Source organism: Anopheles moucheti, chromosome 3, assembly GCF_943734755.1.
Source record: "Anopheles moucheti chromosome 3, idAnoMoucSN_F20_07, whole genome shotgun sequence".
NCBI lineage: Eukaryota > Metazoa > Arthropoda > Insecta > Diptera > Culicidae > Anopheles > Anopheles moucheti.
The window spans coordinates 10,386,754-10,414,744 of record NC_069141.1 but is presented as its reverse complement, the minus strand read 5'-3'; the positions used below and the strand labels follow the sequence as shown (position 1 = coordinate 10,414,744).

The 27,991-nt window shown below is 44.3% G+C and overlaps 2 protein-coding genes across 2 annotated transcripts in view; one reads left to right on the top strand and one right to left on the bottom strand.

Moving 5' to 3' along the window:
- The window catches only part of LOC128302171 (uncharacterized), a 31,115-nt gene extending 15,601 nt beyond the window's left edge, over nucleotides 1-15,514 (top strand). The window contains exons 3-6 of the mRNA XM_053038923.1: nucleotides 223-327; nucleotides 465-825; nucleotides 12,679-13,034; nucleotides 13,377-15,514. Coding sequence (XP_052894883.1) covers nucleotides 223-327; nucleotides 465-825; nucleotides 12,679-13,034; nucleotides 13,377-13,492 — 938 coding nt within the window. The 3' untranslated portion in view covers nucleotides 13,493-15,514. The remainder of the gene's footprint in view (nucleotides 1-222; nucleotides 328-464; nucleotides 826-12,678; nucleotides 13,035-13,376) is intronic.
- A 1,067-nt stretch (nucleotides 15,515-16,581) lies between these two features.
- On the bottom strand, nucleotides 16,582-27,081 carry LOC128301793 (monocarboxylate transporter 10). Its single transcript, XM_053038423.1, has 4 exons — nucleotides 26,739-27,081; nucleotides 18,553-19,689; nucleotides 18,416-18,487; nucleotides 16,582-17,244 (listed from the first exon to the last, which is right to left on the bottom strand). Exons 1-4 carry the CDS (start codon nucleotides 27,064-27,066, stop codon nucleotides 17,210-17,212), a joined length of 1,572 nt encoding a protein of 523 aa, XP_052894383.1. The 5' UTR covers nucleotides 27,067-27,081; the 3' UTR covers nucleotides 16,582-17,209.
- Between the last annotated feature and the right edge of the window lie 910 nt (nucleotides 27,082-27,991).

Here is a 27,991-nt window from a genome sequence, read left to right as displayed (position 1 = left end):
CATGAATAACTAACAGAGTGAGATGGCGAGAATTTGTTTTTGCTCTCCCCAAAAACCAAAATATGTTTGTCTGAAGAAGGTGTCCTAATTAAAGTTTTTAATAAATGTTTATTGTGGTTGTAATATTTGGAGTGCTTTGTTTTCTTAAATAGTTAGTACGATCGTGATATTAAAAACTGAAGCAAAACTATGTCTTGTCTCTTGCACTTTCACTCTTTGCAGGTCATCGCGATGTAACGGCTTCCCCGGGGCAGAACCAACTGACCACCGATGATGCCTCGTACAGGGACGACCGGTCGGGTCCGTCGAACCCGCAGAAGCGCGGAGGTACATACAAGATTCACGGTGATGATTAACTCGAGAAACCGTAACATCTTGCTAATTCAACCCCAATGCGCATCGCCCCATTGACTTTCTTCCGCACGAAACCAACCAATGCTTCTTTCCACAACCCGCCTTTCCAGTGAACCCGCTGCTCTACCGGGAGACCGAACTTCGGAACGACTTTTCCGGCAACTCCATCCCGCAGAACGGTGCCTGGGAGGATATCGGTGTACCGTTGCCGGCCATGCCGTATCCGATGGAGCTGTTCGATGCACCGGTTGAGCCAGGCCCACTCGAACGGTACGGCGCGCAGCAGCAGCGAACGTACGATGTGCTGCAGAGCCTGCTGAACCGTCCGAGCGCGTACAATCCACTGTTCGTCGGCAGGCCCGTGTCCGGTGGGTACCCGGTACGAATGCCCGTCGGTTCCGGTGGCGGTGGTTACGGCGAACGCAAGAAGCGCACGTTGGCAACCGGAAAATCGCACCCCCACCTGATGCGGTAAGTTCCGGGACAGGGTTTTGTGCGCGTATTTATCTTGCGGAGTGAAAGTTTTAAACGAATTTCCAACAATAGTTAGACAGTTTTGGGTGGCCGCACCGTTGTTGCAGTCGGTGCGAAGATGGATTGCTACCAATTAGGTGGATGCCATTCGGATGAAGGCTTGTTTTATTGTATGATATTAGCTTAACTAAATTAATTATTCCCTTGCGCGACTTTTGGACAAACTGGAAGCTGTAATGGGGCCATCTATTAAAGTGTGTTTCGTTGGTTAATTTGTTTGATTTCCTGATTAATTATTTTATAATTTAATATTTGGACTAAGACATTAAATGTTAGTTCTCAGATTAAATGTTGGAGTCCCTGTTTAAGTTAGTAGTTCCTGGAAGAAATCAATTGTTATATAGAAACATTGCTCAAGGCTCTTTAAAAAAAACTGTATTTTTTAAGGAATTATGAAAGACCTGAACGGGGTGGCCCGGTGGCATGATTCGCCGGTTTTCACACGAACGAACTGGACCAAAATTCCATCCGGACCAATCCGCCGTAGCAAGACTACGACTATCCCGCTACGTGGTAAAATAAATCAAAGTAAGCCAGAAATGGCAGGCCTACTACAAATCTTGGGGTTGTTGTGCCGATGATGAAGATAAATCCGCATTTTATTCTATTAAAAAACTATTTCCCCTATATTTATGCAATGTAGTGTATATTGCACCATAATGCGCATTATGAAGAAACCATTTTACTGGAATATGTTTATCAATGCAGATTGATTTTATGCTTGCAGTGAGAGTAGAAAACAATGACAATTCAAAGATAAGTGGCTTCAAGTAACCAATAATCGTGATAAAACAAACTAGCCGTGATAAAAATATCTTTCCCACGCAAACAGCAGCCCACCCAGTCAGTGAACGATTGGTTGGCAATATCGTTAAGCCGTTTGGACATTGATTTTAAAAACAAATTGCTAGACCTTACCTTTACGTCACAGACGAACCGGTAATAGCTGTTTGTACAACCAACCAACCAGTGTTTTGTGTTTGACCTCTTTTTTCCATCGGTGTTCTCACCACAATCGGTGAGAAAATAAACCACGGCACGGTGGCTAACGTCACCACAGCAGGAACAAATCATACAGACGCCCTCTTGATACGGTGTACCATTTGTCAACAAAGCCGCCCCGTGTTTGTTTCTCGGGGGAGAACGAAAAGAAAAAGCAAGTACAACAAGAAAGAAAAAGAAAATGGAATGGAACCTCGGAAACAAATACAACGAAACGGGCAACAATCGTCAAACCTAATTCCCGAGCGTCATTCGTACCTTTCGATTTCATTAAAAGCCCTTAAATCCACACCCGCCCAAGAAGCTTTTGGGTGGCAAGAAGAATGATGATTTGCCGTTTTCCCGGTGGGGTTTTTGTTTTTTTTTTAACGCCAACCAAGTGAATTGATTTCCAAACGACTCAGGCTGGTCTCCGGTGATAATTTGATCCCGGCCGGTGATGGACAATTTTAAGCTTTTGTGTCGGAAACTCACTGATGATTGCATTTATATAGAGAAGCACAACAAAAATGCATACATTTCAGTGGTGTTTTACAATAAGGCAAGGTTCAATCGTCGGAAAAAAAGTATCCGACTTTAGATCACTGAAGGTCGAACATGGGACTAAAAATTATCATTTTCCATCACCGCCCAGCCTCGTGTCCTGATGCGGATGTGTGTCATTATACGTTGAGCTGACGTCAATCATCGGCCAGGGATATTCGATGGCAAAATGTGTCAAATGTCCTGCAAACAAATCCCAACCATACAGCAGTTTGCACACTGCTCTTGACCGACCCGGGGTTTGACAGCGGGACACTCCGTTGCCGTAGCTGTCGAAAGTTTTCGTTTTTCTTTCAGTATTTTGTTATGCCCCATTGAACAAATTCGCCCGAAGAGTCTGATTTATGCTGCATTTGAAGGAAGTGGAAACATATTATCATCCCCTGCCAACTCCCTGCCGATGATATGCAGAACCGCACGATGGATCGTCCCCGAGTGGGGCGGAAGGTGCGGATCACATTAATATTAATAATCTTCCGGGCAGCTCAGTTGGCGATAAGTGTGCCGGTTCATCCAATTCCCGGGGTCGTGAGATGAAAACACTATGTTTACTGATGCGAGTGAGGGGTGAATCAAAATCACTGTAAAGTTCACCACCCCTGTCCTGTGGTGTGCCACGAAACCAATTTTTCTATCCCGATGGATGAAAACAACCGACCAACGATTTGTGCAGCGCGTGTCAGCAGCATCATTACGCAGCCCGTCCCATTCCCAACCGAACAAACGGATAAGTGATGCAAATTGATGCAAATAGTCGGCGTCTGCAACGGTTTGAAAGTACCGATGTTATGCGCAATTGTTTAGAATCAATCAATGCAAACGATGCTTAGATCGTGTCGTGCCGGTTTCGATGGCGCTGTATTGATGCTGTAAACATTGTTATTGCCACAATTAACGCTTGTGTATCTGTGTGTTGCTGAACATATAATGTCTCATCTTTGATGCCTTGTTTTGTTTTGCAGTGAGATGAGTAAGCTAACTTTTATGTAGATATAAATTTAAATGAAATTTACGCCTTTACACGGTTGGATTTCGACGAGAAAAAGTCCATAATTTAAATTTTTATTTACAGCCAACTTAATATGAATATTTTATCAACATTAGAATAAAACTAAATTCTAATTATTGAATCTCTGCCTTATCTGACTTCTTAGAACAAGTCCTTTGTACTCAAATTATTGAAAAAAACATTAAAACGATGTAATCTTTGGTACGGAACGATTTTGATCGTTACTTTATGGAGTTTATTTTTTTTATTTAATTTATAGTATGACGGCAGTGCCGTATTTTCACCTTTATGGAGTTATTACTTATTATTTACAGTATTGTTTGTTAGTAAAGGTTCTAGTTTTGATAAAAAGTTTTTAGAATTCAATTTGATGTAATTATGAAACAGGCGTAGAGTAATGTCGTACTAAAATACTAGGCGTCTCCATCAACTAGCTTTTAACTAAAATGTTCACTACGGGAGGTTTTTGTACTAAATTAAACTGTTGAAAATTCATTAAATTAAATTAAATTGTCTATTAAATCATTAAATTCAATTAAATCGTCTCTTAAAAAATAAAATATCTCTTAAATTAAATTGTCAATTTAATTGCTGTGTTCACACATTTCTTGTCAGTGTTCACACATTTCTTAAGGTATTAACTTGAACTTGTATTGAAATTTTTTGAAAGCTGTTGTACAGTGTTTTTTGAAAAAACCGGATGCATTAAAGCATTAGAAAATTTTGAACCTTCAACCCCTTTAATTAACGCGTTCGATTCATCTATGAATTGATGAATTAATTTTTGCGATCAGCAGTTTTAATCTAAAGAGGTGAGCATTAAAGATAGCCTAACATAGAGTGTCTCAGTTCGGATAGTGATTCCCAAAACAGCAGAGAGCTTTGACTGATTGTGGCAGTATGAAACACTCATAATAATAATGATTTATTGATATAAAAGAGCAGTGCATAAAATGTTAGTCTCGTCTTTTATTTTCATGTTTTCAAGAACTTCCCAAAATAGAATTTAATTCCAACATTTGTTCAATACTTCCCGCTGTTCATCGATTTTTCATCTTGTATTTCTCGCTGCAAACGGGTCAGGCTTAACGTTTTGTACAAATTGCAAAATAAACCACACAAACGCTGCCAAACGTATGTCGTTGTGCGTACAGAACGGTTGCAAGGCGAAGATTTAAAAGTTTTTATCCTTCGTCACCGGATTCCTAATCCATCGTGCGAAAGCTCTCACCGGCCTCCCTCAAAATCAACGATAACTGCCACTCGAAAGTTGTGCTGCACCATTTCTACGTTCGTAGTTATGCCACCGTGCCACAGAATCGACTACGGGAACGGAAACATTCACCTCCCGTACCGTGCATCGGCACACAAGGCCGGGACCGAACCCGGGCAAGAGTGTCGCTTGCAAATGCGTGACGCCTTTTAAATATTGCTCCCAAATGCAAACGAACTGTGTAAGGGGGTTCCATAAAATCAAATTCTTGTCTTCGTGGCCCCGGTCGCTTGCAGCTCCGTTTCGATTTGCTTGCGTTGTTACGCTTCTTCTTTACCCCGATATCCACATAAGCGTTGTAGCGGCATGCAGAATACCGTAATGCGGCTTTAGCGTCGTACTGTTTCAGGGGTTTCCTGAACCTTTCGCAACGACGAGCTGTTTGAGTGGCGTTAGCGTAACGTTTTGCCATCGTTTCCTTCCATTTGCTGCACGAAGAACCGAAGGCACGTGTGTTTAACAGCAAACACCACACAGCAACAGTTCCGATGAGATGACGTACGCTTTGCATTCCACAGTGTCAGTTGCCCTTTGGATGGGCAAACACTCACAGCAACAGCTGGCAGTCGAAGAATTTAAAGACTGCGGGTAAATCGATCCCAAAATCGTCCGATTTTACATCGTTTTTCTTCTTGAAGCTGCTATCGTTTTATCCCACACGAATCGCCGGTTCATCCATCGAACTAAGCCCGACTCCAGGTGTAGCTTATATCGCAAAGATTTCAAGCGAGAATTTTTCGTGTAAAAAGGCATACAAAGTATACCTACACGCCGAAAACGGAGTGGTGCGGCTACAGCAACCGATACAACAATTCGGTTCCTAATATCCCCGGCAGGGATGGAGGCTTTTAAGTGAATTTTACCGATGCGAAGGTTTACCCTGCGAGTGTACCGCAACTGAAATACCAGAAATTTTTAAACACAGTGAGTATGTTAGGATCGCCGACAGTATAACGATACTGTATCCCACAATGAACGGCGATCGCTTGTCGTCGTCAGCAGCGCTGTATCGTCGTCAGCGCAATTGTTGTTTGGGAAATCAATTTTCCAACGTCACCGTCCAGCGTTTCCTTCCGTCTCCGTTTATATTACCCATTAGGATACGGATGATTGAATTTTATATCCGTCCGTTTCTTCCGCAAACACAAATACACACACGGGAGCAGAAAAGCATATTTCCCAGACAATGGAAAAAAAACTTTTGAAGCAAATTTTGAAACACAAATGAACGTCAGACAATGCGTTTGTTACAACCCTGAAGCCAACTCTAGCGCGTTGATAATTACGAACTACATTTGAATTCATTACGATGAAAGAAGTTACGGCATGAAAAAAACCCTGGTCCCGTTAACACGCAGTCCGGTGCAGACGGTACAAATTAACAAAACAACTAGTCCTCTGCTGCCAACGACAGACCGAAGGGGAACTTCACTGGCGTCCGATAAAGATATGCAAACATTTTCCGGGATGTCTGTTACAAAAACAAAAGAAGCACAGAAAAAAAGGGAACGCAATTATCGGTAAATTCTACCAACCGTTTGGCAGCAAACACTGGGCGCCTCCATCGTGAATGTCGTGGAAGTGTTATGAACAACCGGGCGTCTCCATCGAACAGTACTGGGCGCCTCCATCGTAAGTATCGTGGCAGTTTTATAAACCACCATGCGTCTCCATCGAACAAAACGCGATTGTTTGACGCACTTCCGAGGGCTGTTAGATACAAAGCTATCAGTACTTATGGCTGTGTCTAGAAACATTTGCACCTGAAAATAGTTTTATTATATCGCATTGTCTCTGTGTGTCTGTGAGATTTGTGTGTAATTGATCAGAAATATTAATAGCTCGCTTTTATCCATTTCCACACACATTGAACGTATAAATGGGAAGTTCGTTCGTTCGTTAAACAATTAAATACATTTGCATATCTTCCAGTTGGTTGCAGTTATTCATTGTTATCTCACATCCTTTCATATTATCACCGATATCCTGCTCGAAGTTATCACTTTGCCCAGACATTTCCTATTCTTTTTTATGTCTATACTTTTATCATCTGACTTATAAATACTGGGTGAAGTTGCCCTTTTGAGTAGCAATGATAATATTTCTACCATTTCCCCCCCTTGCCTAACACATGTTTCGGTTTTCTTTCATCATCATAATCATGCTACTCATTGGAACACATTTGTACAAAATTAGAATCCACTGTCTGTCACAGATTACGTTTTTGGAAAAATCCGCACCTGCATCCTCCCTTTTGGACACAACCGAGTTTCAAACTCGTTACTTTTGTGGCACCATTTCTGTTTTTCTTTCACCCGTCCCAAAATTCAAATCGCAAACAGTGACAGTGTACTTTTATTGGGCGACGTACACAAACCTACATCCTTCCTCTTTTGCTCTGGGGAAATCAACAAAGCAACCAACCACAAGCTAACAGCACCTGCCCGGGGTTCCCGTTTTCCATCGCCCGGCCCCCATAGCACGAGGAACGCAACAAGCTAAGGAGAAAGTCACTCACTTGCTCGCCATTTTGCTCGGATCCCTTTCTCGGACCACACCGTAAGTCGGATCGTTGTTGCAATGGAGAAAAGGAAATGCATTTTCGCTCTTACCATGCTTGGGGGCTATTTTCCATGCACACGGTTCCCTTCCTGCGCGCGGTTGCTGCTGGTTGCTTGGGTACGGTGTCAAGCCGATGCTCCACACTCTCGGGTGTCTTTTGGGTGTGGGACCGCGTTGCACTGTTGCAGCGAAGCAGTGTTATGCATTATGCTTTTATGATGTCACATAATGTACACCCCAGCCTGTGACGGGAAGGCGACGGAAAGCGACCGTCTGCTTTCACACTTTTATGCCACCGGATACGTTAAGCGACAGCAGATGGAGTTGACCAGCTGGCTGGATGGGTTTTCTTACTTAAAGCTCTTTAAAGGTGGTTTTGTTTATTATCTTTCCGAGAATATTCTTCTCTAAACATTACTAATTTTATATTCAAATTACTACCTACAGCTCAAGCTGCATGATTTTAATCTTCTAAAGCACCTTGCTATTTCCAGAAGGTACTTCCGGTCAACCGATTTGTGACTCATTGTACCATCCCATTTCGCACAAGCAAACACTAAGTGTAAGTTCAGCTCACAAATAGGATTAGTCCACTATTCTTCTTTGCCTCTCTGGTCGGAAACGGCCGGGGCAGTTCGTTCGGCAGAAGCTCCCAGTCAAGTGGCACACAAATATTTACCCTCATCGTTTACCATCGGTTCGAAGCCCATCGTACGGATTGAGCTACGATCGAGCTGGTAAATTATGATTCCCATCAACGCCCGTACAGGTTCAATCGAGGGCGCACTCGATCTCTTACGGGTTCTTCGGGTCGTACGGTTTGCTTTTGGGATTACAGCTCAGCATGGCCTCGAATAACCACACTCGTTAGCGTGATGGAATGCAGGGCAAAAAGCGCATTTAACACTGCTCGCTTTCGAAGCAAATCGTTCATCACACACGAACTCCTAGCGCACCAAAATTGGAACTGCAGCTCCACCCCAGGCTCCATTTCTTCAAGACGGCAACGAACACGGCCAGGCCTAATTATTCATCCACCTGGGAAATATATCATTTCTAATTAGCGAGTTAGTTAATTATCTATTGCCTGGTCGAAGCGTTTCCCTTCCGAGTGGGACTCGGAGTCCGTTTGCATCGAAAATCGGTGTCGGTAGTGTGTACGCTGGAAGGAACATCCCGGGTGTTGATCGTGATGATGACAAGGCGATGGGATGATAATGATGGAATGTAATTCACCACTTCCCGAGGGCAGGCTAGGCAGTAGGGCCATTAGCGCACGAACTAGCGACACAACTCGATTACGGAGGAAGTGAGCGCGTAAATTATGTAATTAGACGGCAACAGGTTGTTGGGGACCTGGGGAAAATGGGGTTCAGTTAGGACAGGGACAGCTCTCCCACCGACGTGATGTGACAGGTGGGGAAGAAAAAAAAGCTTCTCCGTCAACTAACGTTCAATTTTGCGTCACCAGTTTCATATGGAATAGAAGAGTAACCTTGAAAATATGGTGGTAAACTTGCTCCTATTCAGCACAACAACTGCAGACAACTTTGTCCCCTAGAAAACTGTTCCATTTCTGTCGGAATAACCTACATTGGGTCTGTAGGAATTGCTTAATGCTGCATGAAATTTAAACAAATCATGCACAATAAACTACAAAACCGGTGCGCAAATCACGAAGAGTTCGAGTTTAAATCGGGCAAAGCATTAGTGCGCACCCAAACGCTCGCTCCGAAGGTCGCACAGGAAGAATTCAATTAGGGGCCACTTTGCTTAAATGTGTTGTACTTTTGTTTTTTTTTTTGCTGCCCTGGAAAGTTGTTGTGGAAACACCCAAATCCCGAAAGACTAATTTTGGCTCATCGCGAAGGGTGTGTGCGGAAGATTAAAGATTAAAATGAAAGGTGAATTGTGATGTATGTTTTTTTTTGCTTTGTGCTTGCAACTGTATTGCAGAAGGAAGTAGCTGTGATAAAATTACATTTGCCCAACCAGAAGCTGTTAGTGATAATTGTTTTGAATTTTAAAGGTAACCATAGTAACCACTGCTTGTGACATTTAGCGCCATCTGTTGGTGGAAAGGGCAATATTAGTTTTTTACGATGCAATGGTTGAATAAATTAATTATTAGTATATTTTTATTACAAAATTTACTACAAAAGGCAACTTTATAATTAAAAACATGACAATGTTTGCTCCCTATGCAGATAAATATTCGCTGCTAAAGTTAATTCATTAGCGGTGCTTAAGCAAATGAAAGTTTAATTCCTACTCACGCCATTTGAAATTTATCGCAAAAACGTGTACAGCTTTGGAAAATCAATTCTACGCTGGTTTTCAGCAGTAAAATGAACGGTCTTTTTGCCGGCAACGCTACGCACTTTCCTAACCATTACCGGATTACCAGAGTGTGGTGATAAATGTTGGAACGGAATTGGTCCGAGGGTTTTTTGTTTTGCTTCGTGCAAACTCGTGAAGATATCGTTTAGTTGGTGGTCGGTTTGTTTCGGAGTTCTTTGGTGGCCATTTTCTTTTCATGTTTTTCAATTTCCTTTTTTGCTCGTTTTTCGGAGCAAGTTTTGCGCCAAAGGCGCTTTCATCGGATCGTCTTTCCCGTGTCGCAGTAAACTTGTCGAATTTCATGGCCACCTAACACACCTTCGCTGGAAGATATGCGCCAAAGGCACTAATGCAATACCCAAAACAAACGAAGGTAAACAAAAACCCGTCGGAAACTAACTTTTACTTTTTTATCTGCAGGAGGTGTGTGTTTTTAGAGGTTGGTGGGTTGGTACGGAACACCCTTGCCCTGCGACGGTGGGATAACATCATCCGACAGCCGTACCATAGTTGTTAAATTATTCGTAAGGATGCGAATTCGCTTTTTGTGCTCTGATATTGTAAACCTGGCCGTTGCATAGGTTCGGCACCAGGAGCCCTGGAACGCGGTGGTGCTTGTGAAGTGATTTTTTAATTGAATAACAACCAGTTCCAGCAACGATCGGGTGTAACGCACCTTTGCAGATATCGCAGAGCGAGCGGGAAAGAGTCCGTCGGGACGATAAAACAGTGCTTTGACGTCGCACGGCCTACAAGGACGCACAAGGACTTCCGTCCGTTGATGCGACCGGTTGATATCGCACGTTCGGGTAATTGGGTTTCATCAATCTGTTGATAAGTGAGGCCGTTAATGGGAGACTCACACGCCGCGATGGCGTTGGGCGAGCCGCTGGTGCGGTTTGTTGTAAGCGATTGTCATGATGATGCTAAGCGGATCGGTGAGATTGCATACCCGCAAGGGGTTTACGGTGCAATTACTTCTGAATGCACGTCGGGATACTGTTTGGGGATGGCGTTTGGGGTGGGTGTCCGCTAGTGCGCCATATGTTGGTCTAGTTTTAGAGATATAGGACATAATTACATTGCGAATGGAATTATCTTGTTCTTGGGCCGGAATATTTATCATTTAAACTGTTTTAAATAATAGAATTCTTTGTTGATAATATAATTTTGGTTACTGATTTAATTTCACTAAATTGTAATTTTTAATATTAATCAAAGTCATATAACATATTATCAAGTAAATCGTGTTTTCTAAAGCAACACACGTTTATCCTTCACTTACTTTATGCTTTCGCTTCATTTTTGGGTCAAATTCTGCACTGTAAGCAAACACACAACTGTTGCTGTTATTTCTGTTCCGGATTGTTATCCTGCTGCTGCCTCGATACGGTCCAACTACCTTTCCTTAATTAGTGCTTCCGATAGAGCAAATGGAGAAATACGAATTTGCCATCCGAAAACTCGACCTCGACCGACTAGACGACCAAAAGGTGGGCCCATTTCTCACCCGTACAGGGGTTATCTTCCCTGTTCCGGAAGAACACACTTGTCATCACACTAATGAACAACAACCACCCGGACACCATCTACCGGGCGGTCACGATTGTCTCCGACGAATATCAATAAGAGCAACGCGTGTTGATCTAAAAAGAAATCACCCTCCCCCAGACTTCTGGCTGCAGTAATTAGATATCATAAAAGACGTGTTATCGCAAAGAAACGAGATGAGCGTGTCCTGGTGTGAGATGTTTGTTATTGTTCAGGAGTCACTTTCTGCTTTCCGACACGATGCACCCAAACATCCTTTTATTGCGTTTGCTAACAGAGTGTTAACACTTTGGCTACAAACCCCTCTTTCCGGATGGTGTTGCCAAGGTGTTGTTGCTGCATCAATTATCACACCAAGATGGTGTCAAGAAGGTGAGACACCATGCATCTCCTGATCTTTTGCTTGTTTACGAACGCCAACACAGCGATGTTTGGCACTCGCCGTACTGCAGCTGGCCCTAATTAAGACTCGGGAATCAACTTCCAACAGCACCAGCTTCAGGCACACTTGAGCGAACAGATTTGAGCCATTAGTTTGCCACTAACGAATCAAATGATCGCATCGGCTAATCGAACAGGTGCTTGTCGTCGTACAGCGGTTCTACATGCGAGACACGGCAAGGACCGTGTGAGACGGGTGTCTTCTTGCGAGGTCGAAGACGAATGATCCCATTCCCATCCCGTTTGACCAGCTGGATGTTTCCCCTAGCTAGAGGGGAATCTGGAATTGAATTATGGTACGCATTTCGTCTCCAATTCTCCCTTTCTCCCTTTCTCTCGCTCTATGGCCACCACCTTCAACACGGCATGAGAACGCTTCAGGATGCCATTATTGAAACACACTCCACTCCACGGCAATCGAATTAAATGTTCATTTCGGGAAAAGGCTATCAGGGTTTTAGCCGCACGGGGTGGAACGGTTTTTCGAAAGAGGATGACATTTTTATCGGAGATTTCAGATCGAACCGAAAGGCCATTTGAACTGTGGTTTTTTTTTTTTGGGGAGGCTGAGTTAAGAAAAATGAAAAAAGCTCACCTGTGGAGTCAATCGATGAACTGGTCGATGGTTAAAGATGGTGCGGATTTTTCCATATGGGATGAATTTCTATACACTTCGGTTCCAACCACAGCTTAACAGTTCTCTGGAATTTAAAAGCGAACTCAATTACTATCCGCTGCGTGGTAATGATTGCATTACAATACAATTAATTAATTTCAACAGCATACTCTAGCGATTGTGTTGGAAGTGGTGTTTGCGGGGTTCTTACACTTACAACACAAACTTAATTCTTGCAAACGAACGGTGTGAAAGCTGTTCGTGACATGATGCTGTTTAACGATAACCCCCCCTCGATAGGGGGACCCTTTGATCCTTGTGAGGATTAATAATTAATTATAAACTGTGCGGGCAATTGCTCGTATGCATTTCCAAACCTCATTATGAGCTTGTTACGGAAAACAAAGGAATAATTTTACTGCTTACAATTGTATTTCACCGAAAAACTCACAGCCTAAAGCGCAGCTCGGGTAAGCTGTCACCGGCCGAAGTGTTTTCTCTGCTGGCTCTGATGGATTCGCGCGATCCTTACCGACCATTGTCCGACTACATCACGGACGACCAGCCGAGCGAGGGGTTGGCTTACGCACCGAACGGAATGTATCCGGATGTAGCACTACCGTTGGCCCTGGAGCAACTTCTCGGTGCTCGGGGTGGAACACTGCCGGCTGATGGCTATGCGTACGATGATGCTGGCGAGTGGATGAACGGATGGACGGAACCATCGGTCGACTATATGGGTATTCCGATGGCCGATCTGGATGCTCTCAGTGCACTCAACGATGGCAAAGGTTTTGGTGTAATGAATGGTAAGTACGAGTATAGAAGAAAAATGTATATTTTAGCAGGTTCTTGATGTTCAAATCACCATAAGAGGAGATATCGAGTCTGGAAGCTCGGAAAACGGAAATGTATTTTTACTGTACTTTCCCAAAGCTTGATTTAGCTTTTTTTTCAATAAATTGCACTTAATCTAGTAGGCTAATTAATAATTTCGGCTCTTTCTAAAGCTACTTTTTCTTCTACTTAATTTCATTAATTTCAAGCCGAAATTTGAACCATTCATCAAGAAAATTCCCTGTTACATTCAGACCCAATAATAAACGCAACTTTTTCTAACAAATGTCCTTTAAAATTCGTTCCCGTTTTAGGATACCTGCCCCAGAAACGCTTCATGGTGTCGAAGAAAAAGCGTAGCGTGTCACAGGCAGCGTCACCGAACACCGGCCACCAGCAGCAGGGAGGAACGATACAAGCTGCCGCTTGAAGCACCACGGCCACGGATGAAGATCCACGCAAACATTGAACCAGGCTCCAGACCAAACACAAAACACAAGTACCAAGGCTCACGAGATACCGGAAAACTACACAAATCAATGTACCACGTGTTAATTATTATTCTACGTACGCATTATTGTAACGCAACTAAGCATTCCCACATTGAGCAAAAGCATTTAAGAGAGAGAAAAAAAAATCATCTTGATGAGGCACATCGTAAAAGCGCAATTTTACTACTACTACTACTACTACCCAAGCATTCCGTTTCCGACAGTACGGCACTTACAATTACAATTCCATCGCCATCGTCTAAGTTGCAAACCCGCACTGCTGTTTGGGGCGTAATGGAGAGTTCCCCAATTACCATATTGCATACGGTCGAAAATTAATGTGAAGCTGAGGCTCATTCACGGTTCATCCTTTTGGACATCGTTGCTGTCGTGACATTCAGGGATGGATTTCGTTTCGATCATATACCGGCACGGCCGTTCACGCGGAAGCGGTTATACAATATATCGTATTGCTCTACTCTACTCACTTTCTAAACGTTGAATGGCTACCATTGCAGAAGACATCCATGTATTGCTCGTTGTAGACTCATACATATATACATATAATTATATACCTTATACTACCAGAAAGCTGTGAAAAGACACAGGCACAATGATGATAATGATGATGATGATGAGGAGAATGTTTAATGCATTTCAATATTACATTACCTACCTACATAAATGTACAACCAAAAGCTACTCGAGGTTACATTGCACGGTCGTTAGTGTATTCCAATATAGAGGCTAAATGAACGTTAGATGTATATTATCGTATCAATCCATACAAGCTCCACCTATAATAATTACATTGGCGCCGGTACGCACAAACCGCGCACACATGATAACATGACAAGAAACTGGCTCAGAGGTAAATAATGTTTAGCATCGTAAGCACCTACCCTTTAATCGTACAATTATACACTTCTATCACTACCATGTAAACTTGTAAACGGTAAACAAACAAGAGGCAAAAAGTATGGCACACTATCGAACAGCACGTGAACTGCATATTGATCGACGTGGGGAAGGATAAAACCCAACACAAATAAGACAAAACGTTTCACCCATAGTATACTATCGTAGCGAATGAATCTTTATATTGGTAACAAGTGGTTTAACAAATAAATGGATAAACTGGCAAACAAACCAAACAAACCGAAACAAACAACACAGTCAAGGCGGTAAGCATATAACAATTGTCGAAAACAGCTCGTTTCAATGGAGGGCATTTCGTCGAATGACAGACACACGCCTATACATCATGCACATTTACGACATGGTTCACCTAGGAACGGCAAGAGAAACAGTACAACCAAACACACAAACACACGCCTACCAGGTAGCACCACAAAGATGGCCGGCGTATTACTTAGGCGAAACTATAATCAAAACATGAACATGTCAAACTGCATGAGCATGAACCATGTAGAAAACAAAGGAACAGAGGTTAGTGTTTTCCGCTAGAGGAGGAGCGCGTAATGCAAGGTTTTGAACATCGGCACCGGCCAGTGATTGGGAAAGACTTCAACTAGTGCGTAGAGAAAGAAGATTTCCATTTGGACCAGTTTTCGACCCATTTGCTAGTTCGGCTGGGAGTTAGCGGGACGAATTGAATGCCAAAAAAGCTATCGAATCGAAAGAACTCACAAAACAAACAACAAAAACAACAACAACAAAAATAAAAGACATTAAAAACGGTCATTGATTTGAACCAGAACCGTCGTGCCGATGGTGCACGGGGAGAGTAACATTCACTTGTCATGTACATCTTATTTCCACCATCATATTTGCATGCGCCAAGTATGGCGCCAGGCTTACGGTTGACATTTTTTTGCCACACAAAATGGGAAGTAAGTTGATTGGTTTTTGTATCGTTGTCGTTAGTGGTCACACCTGCTTTCGTTGAACACGGCTCGCAATGGTTCTGATATGTGATTGTGTTCTGTTGGCATTTATTACACTGCAATTATACAAATTTTTGTTTAACATCTACAATATCGCTTTCTGCTGGCTTACATCTTGAAATTGAAAGAAATCACAGAAGGGCTTCGCTCATTTTTTACTGTGCTGTTCACCAGTTTCGCTGAGCAGCAATGGAATCTGGGAAGCAATTCAAACGTATTATTCAAATCATGACACACTGCCGTTGCTGGTGGCGTCATCTATTGCGTAAAATTTGAAAGTTACGTTATCAAGCGTTTCAACGCTTTATGCTTAAGCGTTTGCTTTGTGGATTGTTGAGTTTTCCTAATTTAACGCAGATTTTTTTTACAAAGTCGTTTATTTACTTACTTACTTACTCCGCAGACTTATCGCGATGTTGGCCTACAACAGGAGTGCTCCACACCGCTAACAACTGAGCGCCGTATACTCCAATACTTTCTTACTTACTTATCAGGCGCAACAACTTGGCCTGTTACAGGAGTCCTCTAAACCGCTCACAGTCGTGCGCCATCGTTAGCCAATCCATAATTCCATCCATTTCTGTCGGACACATCAACACAATCACTCCATCTCAATCGACGCCTCCTCCAATCCATCTGGAAGACCTAAAACGGACTTTACGGGATGGATCGTCCGGTTTCATTATCATGACGTGACCAGCCCACCATAGCCTGGCGAATCTAATCCGCTGTACGACAGTGAGTTCGCCGTTCACCTCATAAAGCTCGTCATTGTAGCTGCTTCTCTATTGTCCTCTCTCGCATACGGGGACCAAAAAACCTTCTGAGTATCTTCCTCTCGATCGCGGCTAAGAGGATTTTGTCAGTTTTGGACAGAGTCCATGTCTCAGAGGTGTATGTGAGTACTGGAACTATATAAGTTCTATAAACTCTCAGCTTCGTACGACGCATCTTCTCCAATATCCGATCTAATATCCCAACGTTTCTTGCGGACGTATCAACATTCACGGGGAATGACTTCAAAAGACTTTACGGACGGAGTCGTCCGGTGTCATTCTCAGGATTATAATTCGTTTCGGATTGATCAACACCAAACAGCGGAGACGCATTCCGTACAATAGCTTAAGATTCTGTTTTGTTTTATTTTCATCTCTTCTGCAACGGCCTATCGTGCTGCAGCGTCATTGCAACTAGTTTAGCTTCTCTCTATTCCCTATAAAACAACAAAAAAACACCTCTCTTCCTGTTTAAAGAATAACATCCTATTTACTAGAACATAAATATTGTACAAAAGCGTATCTCTGTACCTGGACAGTGTGTATTCTCTTCAAGAAATGCGGCCTTTTTTCACGATACAGTGTCCGGCTATGCCGTCCCCAACCCACTTTGGCTGGTTTGAGACTATTTATTTGTTTACGCGTGAGTGTGGGTATGATTTTATTCTTTTGCGCCCCACAGTGGGGCATTAATGTTCACCGTAGTTTTGTTTTTTTGTTTATTCTGTCTGGCTTCACTATCTAGTCACAAACTATCTACACGTAAAACGACGAAACACGCACCTAGCATTGGACCATCGCTAGGTATGGAGTGATCGGGGGTCTGTTCACTTGTTCACACCCCCCATTAGCCTAGCGTACCCGATCGTGTTTCATTTGCGTGTGCGGCAGTCCTTACTTGCACGCGGAATCGGATCAGACCTGTTGCCTGATCGCAACGCACTACACAACCAAACACTCATTTCACCCGCGCCTAACCCGTTTCATTCTTTTCCGCTGTAAGTGATTCTGGAATAAAGATTCATCCAAAAAAATGTGAGACAATTAAAATGGGGGTTATCAATTGTTTGGGCAACAAAACAACAATAACATAATAAGCAAAAAAAACAAAAATAAAAACAAAGAATACAGCAAAAGCTGATGCGTGAAAAATATAAAGCACAAAACAAAAACAGAAAAACAACAGCAGTTAAAAAAATAACACAAAAACATAATCTACAGAAGCAACACACAAACAAGCGGAGATAGAAAGCGGTGAGCTAACAGATAAAGCATACATAGCAAGTGTGCGATTTTGTTAGGAAAGGTTCGCGGGAACAAAAACACCATTCGTTATTACTGGTGCGTGGTTTATTTACGCGAATTTTTGTGCTCTTTCTTGGCCGACCTTCACTTGTTTTCGTACGGAATCGAAACAAATCGTCTCACCACGGTCATCTGGTTGACCGTAATTTGCTACCATGCATGCGGTTATCTACACTGGTAGGCGTGATCTGGCCACTAAACATCTGCATGAACACATACGGGATTTTCCCCTCCCCGGGATGGAGATTATGTTGGAAGATCATAATACATAATACTGACACGTTCGCACAAAATCTGGCGAATGGTCTTATCGCTGCAGACACCCATTATGTAATCTGGCGATTAGATCGCTTTGTAGTCGCTAAAAGCCGAACTGTATACAGCTACACGGTCTGTTCCTACCGGAAATGGTATGACCAATCACACCAACCGATAACGCCCTAATGATCACCAACAAAAGGGACAGCAAACACTTTTAAAAGTACCAATTAAAATCGGTAGACAACTCCGTACTGTCGTACTACTATCGGCCCACAAATGCACACCAAAAAAAAAGACAAATAATCAGAGCTGAAGAAGATTAGCAAAATGCGGTTGATGATGAAAGCGCTACGAAACGATTAAAGCTACCAAACTGTATGCCACGTGTGCTTCGGGAGGGATTGTTTTTTTTTGTTCTACATATGTTAGCACACAAGCATGAAGGTTGCGATCTGTACACTGGAAGCCTCAGGTATGCGGGCGAGTTAGAGGATACCGTAGCAGTATTTGCGCTCGGAGTACAGCCGAAATACCGGATTGTCGGCAATGTAGGCTTCCAGTATCAGGGACGACACAGAAGCATGAGTGAGTAGTGGAGATTTTGCATTAATACCTGAACTGGCAAGCGTTGCACGGCGCTCGGGATGCAGCAGTCCGTTCAGTGGTTTGCCATCGGTTGGATTTTCTAAAATGGTACAAAATAACGATAGCTTTATTTGTGCTTGCGTATAAAACAACAGCAAGACTAACCACAGTCCCAGGCTGCATGTGCCAGCGGTTCCAGCTTCGGTTCCGTCGTTCCCATCGTTTGCTGCTTTGGATCGTCATCCTTGACGCATCGGATAAGGAACATGGTGCTGGCACCGAACAGTGGTGGAATACCGGCGAGAATAAATGGCAGCTGGTACGATCCCGTCTGATCGTACAGCATACCGGCGACGGGCGGTCCCAGCGTCAGTGGCAGTGAGCACATACCGAGCAGAAACCCGATCGCTTGCGTGGCACCGCGCGGCCCACAGATATCGTACGCGATCGGGCCCAGCAGCGAGATGAAACACCCGTCGAACAGACCCATGGCGAGTGTGATGGCTAGCAGAAGCGGGAACGAACCGGTTGCCGGTAAACACATCGTCAGTGTGCCGATCATCACGAACGACATCTGCTGCAGTAGCACCCGGTTGATGCGTGGCATATCAGCAATGAAGCCGAACAGGAGTCGACCCAAGCCGGACGTAATGCCGATGCACATCACGGGCAAATTTTCACCCTTCTCCGGGAAGTTATCCCGCACGAACTTGCCCATGTGGACGTACGGCACGAAGTACCCGAACAGTGCGATCGGGATCGATACGGCCCAGATGATGTACTTGCGCTTCTTCCAGTTGTCGAAGTTGATGAACGAGCGCAGGAAGGTGTTGACGGCTGATCGGCCCGGCTTCACCTTCGGTGGGGGCGGTGGTGGTTGCAGCGGTTTGTACAGCAGGGCACAAAATATCACGAAGCTCGAGATGACGGCCAGTATGCGGAAGGACGTCACCAGTCCCTTGTGCTCCACCAGATAGTTCAAACAGTTGGGCATGATGGCGGTGAAGACACTCGAGCCCGCCGTCACAACACCGTTCACCAGCCCCAGGTTGCGTTTGAAGTAATGGCCAAGGATTGCGAGCGAAGGTGTGTACGCTAAGGCAGCTCCCAGCCCGAACATGATACCGTACGTGAAGCACAGGGCGGTCACATTGTGCGTGAAGTAGGACGACGCAAACATACCGCCGCACGTGAGCAAACCACCGATGAAGGTAGTCCGTCGCAGTCCAATCTTGTCCGTCAGGATGCCGGATACCGGCGAAAGCAGGAAGGTCGTACCAATCGTTAACGAACCGACGAGAGCTGTAGAAAATGAAAGCAGAAATAAAAAACAACAAGAATTAATATTTGATTAACTAACAGAGTTGAAATCACTATCGTAAGCGTCCGGCAACCCTTCCGAGTGGCCCACATAAACGCTTTGTTTGCATCGGATTATATTGCAACCGGTCAACCGACGGAACCGTGGCCGGAAAGGGGTTTGTTTGTTCAAATAGAACACCCATCAGTTCAAACACCGTACGCTTCTGATGCTAATCCTCCACAGGCTCCACAGGGATCCAATGCCGCAAAGTAATCGCGCATAACTATTTAATTGCTCTCAATAACAATGACTTTGTGGCAAAGGTTGCTGTGCTACATTATTATCACTGGTTTGTAATGCGCTTCGGGGCAATTCTACGTGCTGCTTCAATTATGTAGCCACCAGGCTACTGAGGTGTCTCGGGTCAGTTAACTGCCTTCCTTAAGTTTCGTTAAGTTTTCTCTCTAATCTCCATGCAAAAGCTCTGGGTAATTTTTAATAAAAGAAATTAAAAATGTGAAAGAACTTCATCATAATACTACGAATTAGGAGGAAATCTGTCGCTTTTGTGTGAATAATTGATTATTTAATCATGATTCATAGTATTTTCCTAGAATTAATTAAAGCTATAGAAATTGAATGAAGAAAGAATAATGCGATACTCTAAAAAGTTGATAGGACTCTTCATTTAGGTGAGGTAAGTCTCTCGCGATAATGTGCGACAATATCTCGTAATAATCCTCTCAAACATATCATCTGTCGTCAGTAGTCCTCGCGTAGAATTTTTTAATTGAAGCAGCTCATAATACACATCCCCTAGCTGGTCCCACCAAATACACTTTATAAAATTCCTGACATGATAGGATTTGGCTTGTACGGATGACAGGTTAAATAACACTTCAACGAAATAGTTGCGACATCTACTAAAATAGTCACAAATTACATTCTAGCTTAAACTCAACTAAAGTACAATGACCCGTCTTAAAGGCTTTCATTTATTTAATCTACCCGGCTTGTCACCAAACAAAATGCTTAGTAGGAACACGTGGCGTTTAACGCTTCATTCCGTTCGCCCATTGGCAAAAAAACATGTCAAAAGAGGCGCTTTATCGTCAATACCGAGCCAACTCAACCCGTTTCTTCTCTCACCAAAGTACGAAACGCGAAATTATGTTATGATTTATTGGTAACGTAATTGGATTTGAAATGGACAGCGGAGGTTCGCTATAGCTGGCGGCCAAACACGGAGCGTCGACCATGTAAGGATTCTTCTCCCATGTTATGTTTGTCTCTTCCGATTTTTCATCCGAGCATATGGCACCCCGGAGGGTGCATTCATCGGTTTGTTCGAATTAGTGGCAAATATATGTGAATGATAGAATTGTTTCCCACCGACTAGACGGAAATGAAACATAATCCATCTGTCCTACCATCTAAAAAACAAAACCCCCCGTCGATATGCTGGTATTCGATCGGCTTAGCCGTTCGATGCGGATCGTCCCCATCACAGCTACTGGCTGATCGCACCTGAGAGGACTGACAGCAGCGCATAAAAGGTGTAAACTGAGCAGTGTAATGTGTGTTCTTTCCATGAAACGATGTTAAAGCCTCCCGAACTTGCAACGCGAGCGAGCAGGTTTTGCTATTACGAGTTGTGGTTTTTGGGGTTGTTACTCTTTCCAACAACTCTCCCCAACACTTTCAGCACTAGAAGCCATACATTGGAGAGTGACCTACGGCAAAGCGCAGGTAGGTGTAGTACGTCAGAAATTGTTAGCTATAAATATGGTCAGCTTGTAAGATGTCCACACGCTGGTGGTGCCGTCGATGGATAACAATGTTGACGACAGGGCGGAGAATTGGCTCGCAACCGTTTCGAAAACTGCGTAACCGAACAGAAGTGGCGACAAAACGTTCCTTCAACGTAAAAGTCTGTTAACGCGTAGAAGTTTGCGAGTAAATGTCACGTCACACCGTCTTTCGCAATTCTTGAAACTGTTGAGAAATACGTAATAACGGCGATTAAACGCCGTCTGATAAGAATCCATCCTCCAATATCAGATGATCTCTTTAGTTCATTACCTTATTCTTAGAGGTTTACCAGGCTCTGCTTTATATTATGACTACTGTCATAATTACATTGAATTAATGACATACTGGCAAGACAGGAAAAGTAAAGAAAAAGCTCATAAATGTCTCCCATTTGTCTTCTTTTTGTTATATTTTTCAATTTTTGAGGATATTGGACCAACTTTCTTCTCTCTCTCTCTTCTTGGCGTAACGAGCTACTAGGTCATATATGCCTGCTATTTCTGACTTACTTGACTTATAATTTTGCAACGTAACCGGATAGTCAAGTCATTGCTGAGAGGGATTGGCCTGGATGGGCCACCACCCCTAGGGGACCTAATAAGTGGACAACTTAAAAGCTATTATGTGCTATATGAGACACACGATCCAGTTGGGATTTGAACACTAACCGGGTCTGGTTCGTGAGCCCTGCGTTACTAACTCCTCTATTTGATCGACATCATGCACGCCTCACAATACTCGCACTATAATCATCGATCCGAACGGAAATAGTTGACTTGTATGATGATAAAATAAATTAGGTTACTTCTCTCTTTTTAATGTATTATTTCAGAAGCGTCTATTATGCGGCTGTTTCTAACTGCTTCGCAACCCCTAAACAAAGAATGCACTGTATTATAGGCCAGCACTAACAAAGCGCGCAAAAAAAAACCCATTACTTAGTCGCTTTATGTTGCCAGCTAATCGTAGAATCCCGCCATACCCGCTCTGTTCGGTTCAACCTTTTCAATCCCGCTCGGCTCTGCTGATAATGGCAGCGGCAAAACCTCCCCCATATGTTGCCGCCCATACAACGGCATTCCAGTGCGGTTTGTTTACGTTAAACGCCGACCTGCCCTGCACCTTTCCGGCATGCAGGAAGTGCAGTTGAAGCTGAAATGAGCCGTTTGAAGCTGAAGAAGAAAAAAACGTGACTAAGTACGCAATAAAACGGCACTGCAAATGAGCTGCTGACTGCGTTTCTGTTGTCGTCTTTACTGCTCGCCTTACGTGCGCCCGCAATGAATTATTTAAAAGATCAAACATGTTTAGGCTCGGGCAGCAGGCAGAACGTCACCGGCTTAAGTAAATAGCAAAACGGCGGCAGGTGATACGGCGTTCTAGGCGTTTGCAAGGTTGCACACTCACTTAGCGCCAGCTCACCTTACCCTGACTGATCGCCGCTGCGTGCTTGCAAAGCTGGTAAAGAATCGGGGGAATGCGAGACGTTTGTTGTGGGCAAAATGTTTTCCCACACACAACGCACAACTAAAAACAAAAACCTTTTTTATAAACTTGTTCTGGCTTTGTTATGCGCTAGAACATGTGTGATTTAAGATGGCGTTATACTGTTTTCATGTTTTAAACTTATGTCAATGATGTGATGTGCGATTGCGTTCCGCTTTACCTTCAACCCCTTAAATTGCGCCCTGTTGTGTCCAAATTTGTTGTGCCGCTGCTAATGAAACTGCGATCACTAAATTTGGAGACAATTTGTGCCCGAACGAGCTGGGCAAGGCTTAATTTACTCCCCGGCGATGGCGAGCTGATAGTAAGGAATCGGTCAAACGAATTATCTATCAATTGAACTGTCCCATCTGTTGCGGTAGCGGTTGATGAGGATGCTATCGTACGATGAATCGGGCCTCCTAGACACAACCGCCAACAATTGATACATCGCGTTACGCGTGCCTTTATTAGCGATACAAGATGAAGAAATACCGTCCATCGCGCTCAGGCCAACCAGCATGCGGTCGCTTCTACTACTAAATTGGGAGACGCTTTTTTTTTTGTTTCCGTCCAAAATTAAAGTATGTTTTCCAACATGAAAAAAAAAACTAAAGTCCCAAAATGGCATGCATAAGAACACAAAACGCACACCTGACGAGCGTCAATGGCCGATGACGACCAACCGGGAATGATTGGCACGTGTCACAAGAAGCCTTTTCCCTTTTTTCGTGTATGTTATTTTGCGTTGCGTATGCGAACGGATCTGCGCGGATGGTCACATAACACTGTGTCCTGGCGTCATCGGCTTATCCTGAAGTGTTAAGCGTCAATAGAAAAAAAATTGCGTCATGTGACCGAAGATTCATTGTTCATTGCTAGTGGCGGCCTTAACAAAGGGCGATTTTAAACAATTTTTTTCACAAGATAACGATAATTTATGGGAGAATTTGAAACAAATAAGCTTATTCTGCCTTTTTCCTTCTACAAATATTTATTTTTTGGTCTAAGTAGGATAACTCCACGGGTCGTCGCCACCTCTGATGACAATTTACTCATAGGCGGGCATCGTAAGGGTCGCACCAATAGAGTTAGAGCAAAATCATTATTTTTGCCTTAATTTTCAACAGGTTTTTTTTGTTATCGTGTTTAAAAATAAAACAAATAATAATATTTTAAAACGACAACGACGAAATAATGTTTCAATATTAAGTTAGAAAAAACTACGTAGAATAACAAACAGAATAGAGGAAAAGTTCGTAAAATTAAACCGCAGCAAAGCATTTGAAAGTAAGAGTTTGAAACTCATGAACTTGACATGTGTCTCCTAAACTTGAAGCTTTAAGCTAAAACATCCCTAGTATTTTTTTATCTTGAATTGTTTACTACCCCTATTAATGATAGGGGTCGTACCACATAAGCCATGCCAAACGGTGGTAAAGAGAAAGTGTAACAAAAGTGAAGCTAAAAATTGACAAAAACATCCACTAATGATTGTGATTGAAGTGTAGACTCACCCTTTTTCTCTTCTACCGCTTTGCCCTGTCTTCCTTGCCCATTTGCGAGACTTTTGAGACGCAAAATCGAGACGAATCTATTTTTATGTTCGGTTTGCAATGTTTTTGCGCTTATGCTGTGCTATGTTTGTGTGTGAGTGTGTGTATTATACATTCGGGGTGGACATTGCAGGGAAGAAAACGGTATCCTTTCTTCTTTACCAAGGCAAACATTCATCGCTTGCCGCTTGTTTTGGCGCTGTGCGCACGCCGCAGTGTTGTGAATGCGCAACGCAAACAAATTGTGAGTGTGAGTGTTTTTTTTTTCGGGGGGCTCGCTCGCTTCACGCAATCAGTTGGCATTTATTTTGTTCCTTCCCACCAACAATCACCCGCCGATAGGCGGATCGGCTGACCGGTGATGATAAAGAATGCTGCTGGTGGAGCACAAACAGACCGATCTTCTATGCATTGTCTAGCAGAATGCATATTTCTAGGTGCACGATTGACGGAGTGCATTGTTTTGTGATATAATTTGTTGTCGAACGTGTCCCGGAGGTCACATAAATAAACAAAATAAGCTACAAATCGCTTTGATGATTGATCACTGTCAATCTAGTAGCCCTTTGCCAGCACCACAATGCACGAGACACTTCTAATCGCTATGATGGCGATGGAATTAAACAGTCCAGCGCGGTGCGCGGTCGTCAAGTAGACGGGTCCGAAAATTACTAATCATTCCTCGATTGCTGCCTCGAGTCTGCCGTGCTATTCAAAGTGGCCGCGTGTCGCTTACCACTCGACCGGAGACAGAAAACAAGCTTGCTAATCTCGTATCTACCACATTCTGCCGGCTCTCGATCAGATAGCGATCGGACGGTGCGCCCCGCCGTGCTCGTGCAATAATCGTAATGAAAGCACAATAAATGCAAGAGATGCCTTCCCTAGCAACACGGCCCGGCTGGAAGTATAGCGCCTTCGACACCAGTTTTGTTTACATCAAACACTCAAGGTCCTTGTACCGAACCCCGGTGGAGGTGTGCCTTCCACTATCAGGTGTGTGGTTTAATTTGATGCGAATTATATTTGCATATAATTTTGCGCACCACGGCAATTCACCGCGCTCGGGGAGGGAGAAGATGAGTTGATAAGTGGGAGAGCAACCGGGACCGTTTTAATACCGTCCAAGAGTGCCATAAATTCCGCCCCACAAAACTACCGAGCAGTTAGTTCCGTTCCCATACTGTGCAGTGATAGCAGTGAGTGGCAAATAACCATAATCCCCACCCGTCATTCACTTGTTTGTCACCAAGGTGTTTGAGGGTTTATTTTTTTGTTTTGCCATCGGTTTAGAACTGCATATCACAAAGGATGCGGGCTCTTGAGAGTAAAGGTTCCACAAAACCATTCCAAAAAAACCCACCCCACCAAACTATGCCGCTGCGGTCGTTCAACTGGTCCAGTAATAATGAAAGTGTTACAACGACCTGTTCCATCTGCACAATGCGTTCCCGTACCAGCAGCGCCCCCTATCGGCAAGAATCCATTGTGTAATGTGTAGCATAATCAGCAGTTGTTTACCTCGCCAGCAAACGCCAGCAAACCATTCCGCTCACGATCGGAACCCTTATCGCCGAAAGACACCGAAAGACAAAGGAGCAAGAAATTCGTGGCGGGTGTTTTTGTTTATTTGGATTCTCGTCGTATCCCCCCCCCCCCTTCCCCTGATTGTGCTGCTTTCGGAGTCGAAGTCATGATCAGGGTGCATGAGCATGAGCGAACGCAGGTCAAATCATTTGCGCTAAGAAAATGGCCAAAAACCGGCAAACCAAATTAGCTAACGTTAATCAGCCCGAATAATGAAAGTTGCTTTGAAAGTCGGCGCCAGAATTGCATCAGATCGCTGCCGCCCGAGCGAGAAGCACGCCGGCAAGCTGTGCGAAATAAGGGTAGATGCGCCAACCTTGCCCTTGCCAACTTTAAAACCCGACAGTGTGGCCAGGACGGCGCTGTTGTAGTTATTTTCGATACGCCGATACGCCCTTCCCAATATCCCAACTACCTCTCCTTCGTCTTGGTTTTCTTTCGCACTCACTTAAACGAATGCGTCATTTTATACAAACAAATTTCCCAACACGCGCGTCCCAAACTCCAAACACGCTTACGATAACGGGAAAGCATTACGCCGTGAATCACCATCCGCCTCCATCGATTTTGTGTAACGCAACACGTGGCCCGGTTGCCGTGTGGCTTACCTGCTTTGCTGGACGCTTCATTGTCGCCGATCTCCTGCAGCTGCTTCTGGAGGCTCAGGTACACGACGCTGTACGTGTTGATCACCCCGAACAGGACACCGTTGCAGAGGAACGCACCGATCATCACCAGCCAGGCCCGGGTCCCTCCATCCGGTGGCTCGAACGTGGCGTGCGGATCCGCCTCCAGCAACGGGGCGGCTACCTTTTTGCCATCCTTGCCGAGTGCCGCATGGCCACCGTTCAGCTGCGTGTGGTGGCCGTTCACTGTCGCACCCTTGACGATCACGGGCGCCACACTATCTTTAACGATTCTCGAGTTCTCGGTCATATCGGTCAGCCCGATCGGCGCGTCTTCGTTGTCTCAAAACCGCACAAACCCTCGCCCACCAACTACCGAGCACTGATAAGCTACTGATTCGCCTTGATCGTAATCACACGTCCGTGCCTGGAGATCGATAGTTTCACTTGAACCGCTCGATCGAGTCGATTATCAACGGCGCCGGTAAATCACTCTCACTGCTCCCCGGTGTGATCACGCACTCGACGTGATTCGCGTACTGTGTATCACCGTCCGGCAGTGGGACATTGTCGGCCGCAGCAGGATGTGTGCCGACGCGGATCGTTCGCGTCCCGACGTCGCACCCGCACGGAACAAGCGTTGGAGTTGAAGTGGGATGCGAATGCGCCTGCCGGTGGTTTACCGGTGGTCGACCGTACCGTGTGTGGTCCACTGCCGTTAGCGACGACGACGACGACGACAACGACCAGAGCGCAAGTGAAGCGACGGTGCCGTTATGCGATCGGAGCATGTCCCGGCAGCAGCTTTAAATAGAAGATAGAAGAAAGTATAGAATCTCAGCGCTTGCTCGCACACCACTAGCCGCACGCGTGCGGCATCGTGCGACCGTGTCGGCCATTTGTACTGGTGGTTCACGTTGTGCTACTACAAACACAGGCAAGCGCGCGCGCGAACCGTACACACGCGGTCGATCGGGTGCGTTCGTCTTGCACGAAAGCACCGGATTGGTGAGCCAGCGTGCAACTCTCCCTACGCAGGGGTGAGTTCCGCCCAGCATGTCGGATGATAAGTTTGCGGAAGACGGAAGGAAATTATGCAACAGTATGATAACGGACCAAGATATCGCGATGGGAAATATCATGACATCTAACAATTAAGCCATTGCTAACGTGTATTAATAAGACAAGATAAGATTATTGTAAAACTCATTAGCTAATATCTTTTTTCAATTTTG